Source organism: Piliocolobus tephrosceles, chromosome 14, assembly GCF_002776525.5.
Source record: "Piliocolobus tephrosceles isolate RC106 chromosome 14, ASM277652v3, whole genome shotgun sequence".
Taxonomy (NCBI): Eukaryota; Metazoa; Chordata; class Mammalia; order Primates; family Cercopithecidae; genus Piliocolobus; species Piliocolobus tephrosceles.
Genome location: NC_045447.1, coordinates 2,840,303 through 2,853,078, shown reverse-complemented (window position 1 = coordinate 2,853,078; position 12,776 = coordinate 2,840,303). Strand labels below are relative to the sequence as shown.

Below are 12,776 nucleotides of genomic sequence, written 5' to 3'. Positions count from 1 at the left end.
GAGCGGGTGCAGCGCTGGGCCGGGGGTTTCGGGGGCTGGGAAGCTGGGGGGCCGGGGACAGGAGGGCCGGCCAGGCCGGGGCCGGCGCGCCGTGCAGGCCGCGGCGGGCGCGCGGCGGGGGCTCCCCGGGGCAGGCAGACGGGGATCGGCGCCGGGGCTGCTACGTACCCCGGGCCGGGGTCCTGGCTCTGGCCTCCGTGCGACTCTCAGTCCGCGCGCCCCGCGGTCCTGGAGCCCCAGGTGAGGCGCAGGTGAGGGCCCGCGGTGGGGAGCCTGGGCCCGGCCCAGGGCGGCCGCTGCCCTCCGAGAATGGCCGCGGCCCGGCCGGCCTGGAGACTGAGGTTCACGCCCTGCGCCAGGCGGAGCTTCTGGGAGGGTGGCCGCTCTCCCGGGCCCCAAGCTCGCGAGTCCTCGGATCCCAGAAACATAACTCCGGGGGTGCAGACCTGCTTGGAGGCCCGGCCTCTTCCCTGGGAGGCGTTCGCTCCCGCCGGGCCAAGGACTAGGTCGCCTATCCAAGCGGCTGGGGTGAGCGCGCCCTCGGGGAGGGGAGCTCCCGTGGGGTACACTGCCCAGCCCGCAGGCCGTGAGTAGCCCGAGCTCGGGAGTCGGGGGAGGTCGGGCGGGGGCAGCCGGGAGGGGCTCACCTTGCCTCCAGTTCCCAAGCACAGGAAATGGCGGTGCAGCTTTGCTGGGGGACGCTTGTTGTGAGGTTGTAAAATTGCAGCTTCTGGAAGGCTGGGAGCGGAATTCTAGCCCACGCCCACTTCTGGGTGGCTGGAGCGGGCCCTCCTGCTGCCCCGCCCGCTCCTGCACCGGGGCTCCTCTCCCTGGCCTGCAGACCCTGGCCTCCCTACCCTGGGGGAAAACCTGCTCGCTGAGCTGCTTTTCGGCCAACCAAGAAATGTAGAGTATTTGGGGGCGTTTCTCACAGGTGGGCAGACTGTTAGGATGGCGAGGGCCCAGTGTGGATGCTTTGGTTCTCTCCGGAAGGTTGATGTCTGGAGCGAGAAGGTACCGAGTGTTCTCCCCCGCTTCCTAAAATCTGACACCGTGTGGCTTTGGGGTGCAGGTGCTGGGTGTCCCCGCAGCCACCCTCAAGACCGTATCCTGGGGCAGCAGTTTGACAAAGCCTGCCCCACTGCAGCCTCCGCCTCCCTGGTTCAAGCGATTCTCATGCCTCAGCCCCCAGAGCAGCTGGAACTACAGACGTGGGCTACCACACCCAGCTAATTTATGTATTTTTAGTAGAGATGGGGTTTCGCCATGTTAGCCAGGCTGGTCTCGAACTCCTGGCCTCAAGTGATCCACCCACCTCCACCTTCCATAGTGCTAAGATTACAGGTGTGAGTCACCATCCCTGAACCAGGGGGCTTTTCAAGAATGATTCATCTTGCATAATGTTTTAAAGCCACAAGCTGTCCTGGGAAGACACCCCCTCCCCTCGATTTTGTTTTTGTTTTTCTTCTGTTTTTGTTTTTGTTTTCATTTTTGTTTTTGTTTTGAGATGGAGTCTCCTTCTGTCTCCCAAGCTGGAATGCAGTGGCGCCATCTCAGCTCACTGCAACCTCTGCCTCCCGGGTTTACACCATTCTCCTGTCTCAGCCTCCCCAGTAGTTGGGAGGCACACACCACCATGCCCAGCTAATTTTTGTATTTTTAGCAGAGGAGGGGTTTCACCATATTGGCCAGGCTGGTCTCAAACTCCTGACCTCAGATGATCCACCTGCCTCAGCCTCCCAAAGTGCTGGGATTACAGGCATCAGCCACTGCACCTGGCCAGATTTTTTAACACCATTCTTGGACTAGGTGATTTGACAACTTAGAAAACTGTTCACTAGGTGTCCAGGCCCTCTCTGCAATCAGTCAGAAGCTGTAAACGTGGCTGGTGGAGAACAGAGTATTTCCCCAGGAAAACTCCCCTCCCCCACCTTGTCATCTAGCAGAAAGAGAATGACTTGGGCCTGTTTTCTTAAGGTAGTAGTACTGTTTAAGGAGCTAATAGTCTGAATTTAGACCCTCCTCAGCCCAAGGCTAATGCAAATGTTTTGTCATTGATGTCATTTTGCAGACGCAATTTGAATAACACCTACAGTAAGGCAGGCATGGGTCTGCTAGCCAGTGAGACAGCCCCTACTGCATTCTTGGTCCTCAGTGCTCTGTGTCAGTGAAGGGGACTTTACGGGAGATGTCATGGGCTGCAGTGGGTGGCCAGAATTTGAGAACTAGTAGATAATGTCACATATGTGCCCCATCACCATCACTTCAGCTAGCATCAGATCTGTTGTCCAGGATAGCTAGACATTACTTGTGGTTAAATGTATTTGTCTTAATACGTTAAGTTAAATGTATTTGTACTTGTGGTTAAATGTCTTAAAGTAAGTTCCTTCAAAAGTTAATTTTGAGCCCTTAAGTTAATGGTATTTCTTTCAAAAAAAAAAAAAAAAAACTGATGAACTGTAGCTTCAGCCTGTAACTAGATGCCTCTGATTCTCTTTGATGCTGGTAGTCAAACGTCTGTTGAAAAAGCAGAGAGAGGATGCCTCGGCGTGTAAGTGGAGTGATGAGGACCTGATCCCTGGGCCGTTTGGGAACACTGGCTGCCGTTTGATCACAGTCAACCTGGACTCAGAGCATTTCAAGTAATTTCAAGTAATTCTTGTATTTTAGTTTCCCTTTTAGAGCACAAATTGGTACTAGCAAATGACTTACTTCTGAATCTGTCTCACCCCCTGGTTAATGGCTGGTTACCCCTTTTGGGCTCACCTGTGTGTAGGTGGCCAGCCTCACCTTTTTTTTTTTCTTTTTCTTTTCTTTTTTCTTTTTGAAATGGAGTCTCACTCTGTCGCCCAGGCTGGAGTGCAGTGGCGCTATCTCAGCTCACTGCAAACTGCCTCCTGGGTTCAAGCAGTTCTCCTGCCTCAGCCTCCCAAGTAGCTAGGATTACAGGCATGCGCCACCACGCCCGGCTAATTTTTGTATTTTCTTAGTAGAGATGGAGTTTCACTATATTGGTCAGGGTGATCTCGAACTCCTGACCTCAGGTGATCCACCCGCCTTGGCCTTCCAAAGTGCTGGATTGCAGGGGTGAGCCACCGCACCTGGCCGCAGCCTCATGTTTTTGAGAAAAGATGGTAGCATGTAAATACCTGATTATGTGTTTGTCAGGAAGAAAGTGCCTGGTTAAACAGGGAAAGCTCCTAGTAGAGAAGAATCTACAACAGAGGCAAAACATACGGGCCGGTTTTCACCCACTGCTGAGGTCCAGAGGGCAGCCACAGCCTCTGAGCCAAGCGGAGTTCAGTGTCCATAAGCCTTGGGGGCTTGCTTGCATAGGAGCCGCTTTGCACTCCAATTTTGGTGTAGGCAGGTGGGGATCAGAGTAACATGTTAAGAATGAATAGCTGTGCAGTATCCCTGGTATTGTTCTAAGTGACTGTTCTAAGACACCTGGGCTTCCTCCCTGCAGTGGCAATCCCCAGGCCTTTCGTGAGCAGGTCTTCAAAGTGTCCCAAGCTCAGCCCAGCACTTGTGCTGAGGCAGCCACCTTTGGTCTGAAATCTGGAAGCACAGGATGAGAAGGGGACATCACTGTGTTCAGGGTGACTTCTGTGCCAGTTAGCTAAGAATAACAGTTAGTCCCATGAGACCACCTGGCAAATTTACATTTGACATTTAACACAGAGAGGGTTTAGTAAAAGCAGCCCTTCAAGATGTTTGGGGAAATAATTTCTGAGTGGCTCACATCATACAACTTTCTGTTCCAGGAGCTTGTTGGTTGGGTCAAGATAAACCTATGCATGACGTCGTGCTGATCCTGGGTTTATAGTCGTCGTTTTTAACCTGCAAAGAAGCATTTGAAGACATTGTCTCATGGGTACCGCTTGCCAACCTTTAGAGGTAAATAAAACCTCTCCCCCCTAACAGAGAAGGTGGAAGCCCGGAGTGAGAAGGGAAGAGTGGGGAGGTGATGTGCGTGCGTGCCCCGTGTGGCACCGTGGAGGGTGGTTGGAAACATTTTCTTACTGAATCTTCCCAGCAGCCCTGGGCTGGAGCAGGTAAACTGTTCCTTTCCCAGCCGAGGAATCCGAGGCCCCAGGAGCATGAGTGAGTCACACAAGGACACCCAGCTAGCTGGACGTGGCGTGGACATCGGGCTCCACCCGACTCTCAGCTCTGTGAGCCCGACATGCTGTTCCTCTGGGGCCTCGCTTGGTACTGGCTGCTATCGCTATTCTTAGCTACATCATGCCCCTGTGCTTTCTTTCTGCCCAGGATGTGAAGCCGGCAGAGAAATAAAGCGCCGCCCCTCTGCGCGTCCCTCCCCGTCTGCTAGAATGTTTCTCATGAACGCTCCTCCAGTGGTTGCTCTCCAGTCCAAATGGGAGGCCTTTGGCCCGCCAGGGAGCTGTAGGTTCCCCGGGTGCTTCTCGGAGGCTGACGAGGGCGTGGAGAGCGCGTCGGTGAGCGCCCAGGTGCAGATGCTCATCAGCACGCTGCAGCGTGACGGGGCTGCTCGGGGCACCAGCGATGAGCGCGCTGCACAGAGGGGCCACAGGGCAGAGGGATGCCACGACGCCAGGCTGGCCGCCAAGCCCACCGTGCACAAGGAACCGCCCACGCTGGCTGCCTGTGGTCTCGTTGCTGACTTTGAGCCCATGGGGGAGGAGGAAACTGCAGACTTTGGCCCGTTGGTGCTAGATTCAGACAGTGACGATTCCGTGGACCGGGACATTGAGGAGGCCATCCAGGAGTACCTAAAGGCAAAGAGTGGAGCCACACAGCCCGGGGCCGGTAGGGCTCAGCCAGGCACAGCCCAGCCTTCCAGGGCCACAGGCGGAGGTAGTAGATGTAAGCCGGAACCGGCTCACGGCAATGCCCCGACTGCCCTGTGTCCACCAAAACTTGTACCTGGATCAGGTGGTGGCCCCAGCAGCCAGGTGGGATCCAGCGAGGACCAGGGCTCCGCCTCCCCGGTCAGTGTAAGCAGCGATGACTCCTTTGAGCAGAGCATCAGGGCGGAAATAGAACAGTTTCTGAACCAGAAGAGACAGCATGAGACCCAGAAATGTGATGGGTCCGTGGAGAAGAAACCAGACACACATGAAAATCCGGCCAAGTCACTCTCGAAATCCCACCAAGAGCCGGCTACAAAGGCGGTGCCTCGGCAGGGCCCGATGGGCATCCAGAGGGAGTTCGCCTTCCGCAGACCTCCCCGGTTAGCGAAGACGAACGTGCAGCCCAGAAGCCTCAGGTCCAAGGTCACAACGACGCAGGAGAACGAGGGCAGCACGAAGCCAGCAACCTCCTGCCGCCCTTCAGAAGCAGCACAGAATAAAAGTGGGACCAAAAGGGGCACCAGCGCAGCAAGGAGGGGAAAGCGAGTCACGAGCCTGGCACAGGCACCCGAGGCGTCTGACTCCAGCAGCGACGACGGCATCGAGGAGGCCATCCAGCTGTACCAGCTGCAGAAAACACGCAAGGAGACCGAAGGGGACCCACCCCAGACGGCCCAGCTCCGAGAGGAGAAAGCACCTGACCCTTCCACACACAACACAAGCAGTGCCCCAAAAAGTGCCTTGCCCGAGACCCACAGGAAAACACTCAGCAAGAAGAAGCCAGTGGCCGCCAAGACCACAGACCCTGGTCCGGGAGATGCTGACCATTCCCCCAAGCTCCTGAAGGAAACCAAAGCTCCACCTCCAGCGAGCCCGGCCTCCAGGAGCGAGTTTGTGGAACGGTCCTCATGCCGGGCAGATACATCTGCTGAGCTCATGTGCGCAGAAGCAATCCTGGACATTTCCAAGACGATCCTGCCGGCCCCTGTCGGGGGCAGTGACCGGTCCCTGTCTGCAAGCCCCGTCTTCTACTCCCCGAACGTGCCTTCCCACTCTGACGGCGACAGTAGCTCTGTGGACAGTGACGACAGCATTGAGCAGGAAATCCGGACGTTTTTGGCCCTCAAGGCGCAGTCGGGGAGTTTGCTGGCCAGAGGTGAGAGCTGCCCGCAGGCTGCCCAGGTTCCACTTTTGCCACCTGGCCTCAACAGCCAGACCAGCGGCCCCAAGGCCCCTCTTTCTAAAACACGAGACCCACTGCTGGGCTGCAAAAGGAAGCGTAGAGGCGGTGGCCATGTGAGGCCATCCACGGCCAAGAAAATGCGGGAAGTGATGAAAGACAGTGGCCAGGATGCCAACCATAGCCAGGGGAGAGCCGAGCCTGGCCATGAGGGGCGGGACCTGCCTGTCCAGGGCAAAGCCAGCGAGGCTCCGGGAGGGGAGGGCACCGCCAGGGGACCCGGTGACACTCGCATGTCACAGGGCCAGGGTAAGACAGACGAGGTGAGGCGCCTAGAAGAGAAGGAAAGCTCCGAAGACAAAAGCAGCTCCCTGGACAGTGACGAGGACCTGGACACAGCCATCAAGGACTTGTTAAGGTCCAAGCGAAAGCTCAAGAAGAGGTGCAGGGAGCCCAGGGCTGCTTGCAGGAAGAAGGTCAGGTTCAGCACCGCCCAGACGCACTTCCTGGAGCAGCTGGGCGGGCTCCGGAGAGACTGGAAAGATGGGGGCCCGCCGGTGCTGAAGAGCTGCCTCTCCAAGTCCAAGAGAGACAGTGGTGAGGGCCCCTGGAAGAAACCCCCCAGTGTCTTTGGCAGCGCGGCAGAGAGGACGAAGCAGGAGGGCCCCGGGAGCCAGGACACGGCCCTGGCCTTCCGGGTGAGGAGACCCGCCTCTGCCTCTGCCTCCACGTCCGCCTCCGAAGGGAATCCATTCCCCAGGGAGTCCCAGGGCCCAGCTCCCAGCCCCAGCTCCCTGTCTGATGATAGCAGTTCAGTGGACAGCGACGATAGCATCGAACTGGAGATTAGAAAGTTTTTGGCCGAAAAGGCCAAGGAGTCAGTGAGCAGTTCAGAAGTTCAGGCAGAGGGCCCCACTGCTCTCGGGACAGGGGGCCCAGCCAGGCCAGAGGTGCTGTGCAGGAGGGAGCCGGCCCCACTGCCTGGCGTGTGCACGCGGAGCCAGAGGGCCAGGGGGGTCCCACATCTGGCCGACGGGCTTCGAGGCACAGAGAGCGCAGGAGCACAGGGCGCGGCTGGTCTGTTCAGCCAGGGCGGGAAGGGGATCCCTGCTGTTCCAGCCCGAGGGGATCCGGTGCCCCCCAGGAGCACCAGTGGCGGTGTCTCCGCCAAGGGGCTCTCCATGAGCAGGAGAAACGTTTACGTTCACAAAGACCAGAGCCCACGAGGGGCCGAGCCTGCTGCCAAAAGTGCTTTTGGTCAGCTGCCCAGCTGTGCCACAGTGGGCACCGAGGCAGGAGGTGTCAGAGGAACCTTTCACATGGGCTGCGGGAGCCCGAGCTTCCTGACCCCCAGCCCGGGAGCTGAGAGGGACACTGGAGCCCAGGCCGACCGTGCCCTGCCCTGGAGTGACTTCGCCCACCAGAGTCGGCTGCCCAGCCCGTGGGTGCTGCGCTCCGAAGGCAGAGATGCGGCATGGAGAGGGGGCATCGGGAGTGAGAGAGACAAGGGGTCTGAGGGACCCGCCCGGGGCCTGCCCAGCCTGCCCCTTGCGGGCTTCTCCCCGCTGTTGTCCACCCAGCTCTTCCACTTTGGAAAGGGTGTCTCCTGGGGGGGCAGGCAGGCCGGCCTCTTCAGCCCCCACCTGGGGCTGCCTCTGCAGGGCCCCTCCTTCTCGGCCTTCAGGGAGGCCCAGGCCGGACCCAGCCCTGTCTTTGGAAGCCCACACTTGCTGGCGAAGAAGGACAGCGGCCCCTGGCCAAGCAGGAAGGCACAGACAGGGCTGAGTTTGCACGACAGGAGGAGCTCGGGCTCGGAGGAAAGCATTTTAGACTTGAGGTATCGACGAAGGGTCATCAACAGGGATGACCAGGACCAGGACGCCTTGGGCAGTGACGCCAGTGACTTCAGCGACACCTCCGCGGAGGACAGTGGCGGCAGCTCAGTAGTGAAGGTCTAAGCCCTTCAGCTATGGGTTCGTGTCCCGGGTTCCGTGCATTCGTGGAAAGCGGCATAGCTGTGTGTGTAGCCGTGCGTGCGTGTGATGGTTCTGTGGTTGCAGGGAGGGGGAACAGTCTGTTATACATAGCCCTGTATATATGTACACCAACATGAAACTTTTATTTAACAGACGTGTCCTGGTAAATATGATTTTTGTAGCTTTTTGTAAATTATTTAAAGTGATGTAAAAAATATTTTTGGAGAATACTGTTGTTCGATTTTGTAGGGTGTTCCTAACTGCAGTTTTCTGTGTTCTGCATACAAGTCTTCGATTAGAAAACATTTGGTTCTTATCATCGCAGCCAGGTTCACAGAGACTCTGATGCTTTTTAGTTGGTTATTGGTGAGAATGTCGGCAGTGACTGCAGTGGTAGCCTGAGGAAGGCCAAGCTGCCCTCCCTGGGAATCGCTCAGATGCCCCCAAGATGTCCGTTGGGAAGCTCCCAGGACAGCACTTTTTATACAGAGGACACCCCCTTGGCCCCACCGTCCTTGGAGGCCAGAGCACATCTGAAAACTGCAATTACAGCCGTCCGTTGGAAAAACCTTTCGAAGCACAATGGCCAGCGAGCACGTGACTGCTCCCTGTTGCATGTCAAATCCACACAGATGTCAGCAGCAGCTGCTCTGCGGCCCAGCCCTGGGCCTGGGTGGGTTCATGTCCAATCTTGTTCAATCACTAGATGATTCTAACATCGAAATAAACCTCTTTTTATATGGAGTTACTGTTCTTTTTTAATCATGGTTCTTAAAGATAACACACGTGCGTTTACAATTTCCTTTTCCTTGGCCGGGCGCGGTGGCTCAAGCCTGTAATCCCAGCACTTTGGGAGGCCAAGGCGGGTGGGTCACCTGAGGTCAGGAGTTCGAGACCAGCCTGGCCAACATGGTGAAACCCCATCTCTACCAAAAATACAAAAATTAGCTAGGCGTGGTGGCGGATGTCTGTAATCCCAGCTACTCGGGAGGCTGAGGCAGGAGAATCGCTTGAACCCAGGAGGCAGAGGTGGCAGTGAGCTGAGATCGTGCCACTGCACTCCAGCCTGGGTGACGAGAGTGAAACTCCATCTCAAAAAACAAATTCTTTTCTTGTGCACACCAATAAGCACTGCTTAGAACTTTGGTCCTCAGACACCTAGGGCAGAGACGATGTGCAAAGCCCAGTCCTGGGGATAAGCGTTCTCCATACCTGCCCTCCACAAACAGGAGCCCCGTCAGAGGTGTGCCCGAACACCAAGGCCAGCCCTTTGGGTGGCTTTCTGTGGGCGCCTCCCAGGGCAAGATGCACAGGACCCTCTTCTGCGCTGCGGTTGAAGGCGGCAGCTTCAAGTCCTCAGTGTTGGCGCCCTGTGATGCTGCCCTGGTACTCTGTGCCTTCTGCTCTGAGGCTGCCGCAGTGCCTGTGGCTACTACAGAGACGGAAGCAGTGCTAGGCACTGATGGGCCATGACATGTACATTGTAATTGTTCAGCAAACTTTCATGAGTCACTGGAGGCTCCCAGGTGAGCCTCGTGGCTCATCTGCCATGCAGGGTTTACTTTGGAGCTGAATCTTGTTGGCATTCTAACATGCAAGTGACTTGTCTACACACTGCACCCCTGGGATTTAGCAAGAATTCACTCTTGTATCCAGATGCAGGCATGTGCCGCCTGCCATCCACAGTTATAACATCTGCTGGGTCAGAAGCTGAGACGAGGGTCCCTGTTCCTGTCCCGGTTGCCGTTCTTGTCCAGCCCTGTCTTTTGTGTTTGATATCTTCATTGTGGCATGTTGCTTAAGTGCTTCCAGGAGAAAGTTTCATGTAATCCGTGCTCTTTTATTTATATTGCTTTTTTCCCCCCCGAGACAGTGTCTCACTCTGTCACCCAGGCTAGAGTGCAATGGCGCAATCTTGGCTCATGCAACCTCCGCTTCCCAGGTTCAAGCGATTCTTGTGCCTCAGCCTCCCAAGTAGCTGGGACTACAGGCATTTGTCACCTCACCCAGCTAAGTTTTGGATTTTTAGCAGAGATGAGTTTAACCATGTTGGCCAGGCTGGTCTCAGACTCCTGACCTCAGGTGATCCACCTGCCTCCTGAAGTGCTGGGATGACAGGTCTGAGACGCCCCGCCATGCCTTATTTATATTTCTAGATAGTGCCTGTGGGGGTGTTGGCTGGAAACCTCATCCTGGGCCTGCTAGGGGAGGCGTTGCAACCACAGTGCACATAGCGCTGAGCCTCTCCTGCCTCAGCCTCCCAGGTAGCTGGGACTACAGGCGCCGCCACCTCGCCCAGCTAGTGTTTTGTAGTTTTTAGTAGAAACGGGGTTTCACCGTGTTAGCCAGGATGGTCTCGATCTCCTGACCTCGTGATCTGCCCGTCTCGGCCTCCCAAAGTGCTGGGATTACAGGCTTGAGCCACCGCGCTCGGCCTGCAAGTCTGTAATTATTAAGACCTAGATGTGAGTCATGTCCCAAGAGCCCCTCTCTCTTCCCAGGGAGTAGAGCCAGCGTCCATTTCATCCAATACAAAGAATGAGGAGAGGCCAGGTTTTAAGGTTTCTCGTCCTCTGGGATGGGTCAGCCTGATGTCGGGGAACGGGGATGGGAAAGGGAAAAAGTTCTGGTGGGTCATGTCTGATATTCTCCACACACGTCCCCATATAGGGGACGAAGCTTCCTTTAGGAGAGTCCCCCTTATTTTATCTGTTGCTCAAAATCTGAAGGCTCAGACAGCAGGTTTTCCCAGCTTGAGATACATTTGCTTCGGAAAATCAAGCAGTACATTTAATTATTAGCACCTTGTCTGCTCATATAAACATGAAAACGAATTGCCCCCGGACCCCCGCTCCCTCAAAATGAAGGAAAGGAACTGTTTAAAGGGGTGTGAGGAACAACACAAAGCCCACAGTCCACATCTGCAAATCACAACCAGGTTTATTCCCAGGCATGGCTGTTGGGGACGGTGGGGGACAGATCACATTATTTGCAAAATCCTTGAGGCTTCTGGTATTTTGTGTACTACATGTAAGCGACTTTTTTTCAATATCAAGATATTTTACTATGTAGTAGAAACCATTCTAATATTGACTATAATGAAAAGATAAAGGTTACTGATAAAAAATACAGAAATAGAAATGAAAATGTACGTTTAAGAAGTGGCTGGTTTTGGCCGGGCGCAGTGGCTCACACCTGTAATCCCAGCACTTTGGGAGGCTGAGGCAAGTGGATCACCTGAGGTCAGGAGTTCGAGATCAGCCTGGGCAACACGGTGAAACCCCGTTTCTACTAAAAATACAAAAATTAGCCGGGTGTGGTGGCGCATGCCTGTAATCCCAGCTACTTGGGAGGCTGAGGCAGGAGAATCGCTTGAACCTGGGAGGCAGAGGATGTGGTGAGCCAAGATTGCGCCACTGCACTCCAGCCTGGGCAACAAGAGTAAATCTCGGTCTCACCAAAAAAAAAATATACCTTAAAGAGGAGGAGTGGCTGGTTTTAAACCAACCCAGCAGCAAAATTCAGTGATTAGTAAGCGACATATAAGACATTTTTTTCTTTTTTTTTTTTTTTTTTTGGAGACAGGGTCTCACTCTGTCGCCCAGGCTGGAGTGCAGTGGTGCAGTCAAGCAGTTCTCCTGCCTCAACCTTCCAAGTAGCTGGGATTACAGGTGTGCACTACCATTCCTGGCTAATTTTTGTATTTTTAGTAGACACAGGGTTTCACCATGTTGGCCAGACTGGTCTCAAACTTCTGACCTCAGGTGATCTGCCCACCTCAGCCTCCAAAAGTGCTGGGATTATGGGCATGAGCCATTGCGCCCAGCCTTAGCTTTTAATTTCTGAGTGGAATAAAAAGGCTAAACAAAGCAAAGACTGCTCTGTGGAGTGAAGAGACAGGGTTTCAGAAATGACTGTGTCCTTTTTTTTTTTTTTTCAAATATCTCTGCAAACTGATGTTACCCTGTGTTTCCGTCACCTTTCCTGTAATTACCAGATTTTGAAAGAACACAATACAGATGGGTGCCATTTTCTTTTCATTTTGCAACCCTCCGTTCTGAACACTTTAATCCCAAACAGAAAACACACCCGTTTAGCATCCAGTTAGATCAGTGGACTTGATTTTTCTCAGCATGTCAAGATTTCAGTTTGGAAATCTGTTACAAAGATGTAGGTCTCCACATTTGTGATCCTTGGCGTTCCGTATGACTCGCAAATGCGTAGTAGGTTAGGACTGAATCTGCAGATCTGGTGCCGATGGCCTCGCGCCTCCAGGACGTCCCCAAGGCGAGCTCCGGTGCGGCCTGCTCACAGCACTTCCTTGAGGCTCTGTTTCTCATCTGAGAGGGAGGCACAGTGATGAGACCTGCCCTAGGTGTGAGGCTCGGGCCAGGTGACAATGCCAAAGCCCTTAAAACACTACGAGATGCTGAGAAACGGATTGGCGGGCACACGCCCAGGCCTGGGCTTGGGAGACGGGCACACTCACAATTCAGAGTATTGGAGTTTTTCATGTTTCCAGATGCTTACTCTATTTAGAATAAACGAATGGAGTCTAACTTTCCATCAGCTCATTAGCAGCTGTACAGAAATAACGTTTTATTAGACACAACCAACTAAAGCACTCGGTGCCCAACTGAGATGCCGGAATCGAGCCCGTGAAGCCCGCGGGAGGGAGACACCTGTTGTTGTTGATTGATACTCCCAGCCTGGGCCCCTATAGCGCCTCAGCTAGAATTGGGGGTGTTATCCAAGTGAAGTGGTTTCATCAGGTGTGACTTT

At 54.8% G+C, this 12,776-nt stretch overlaps 1 protein-coding gene across 3 annotated transcripts; it reads left to right on the top strand.

Moving 5' to 3' along the window:
* The first annotated feature begins 2,508 nt into the window (after positions 1-2,508).
* On the top strand, positions 2,509-8,738 carry PPP1R26 (protein phosphatase 1 regulatory subunit 26). 3 transcript variants are annotated; one of them, XM_023227718.1, is made up of 4 exons: positions 2,509-2,642; positions 3,768-3,900; positions 4,040-4,178; positions 4,276-8,738. In XM_023227718.1, exon 4 carries the CDS (start codon positions 4,338-4,340, stop codon positions 7,974-7,976), a length of 3,639 nt encoding a protein of 1,212 aa, XP_023083486.1. In that variant the 5' UTR covers positions 2,509-2,642; positions 3,768-3,900; positions 4,040-4,178; positions 4,276-4,337; the 3' UTR covers positions 7,977-8,738. The 3 variants fall into 3 exon arrangements, with proteins under 3 accessions (XP_023083486.1, XP_023083484.1, XP_023083485.1); XM_023227716.1 differs by lacking the exon at positions 4,040-4,178; XM_023227717.1 differs by having other exon boundaries at positions 4,040-8,738.
* Positions 8,739-12,776: the final 4,038 nt, after the last annotated feature.

Coding starts and splice junctions, on each gene's coding strand:
- PPP1R26 (XM_023227716.1), top strand. CDS start 4,338: ATGTTTCTCATGAACGCTCCTCCAGTGGTTGCTCTCCAGTCCAAATGG.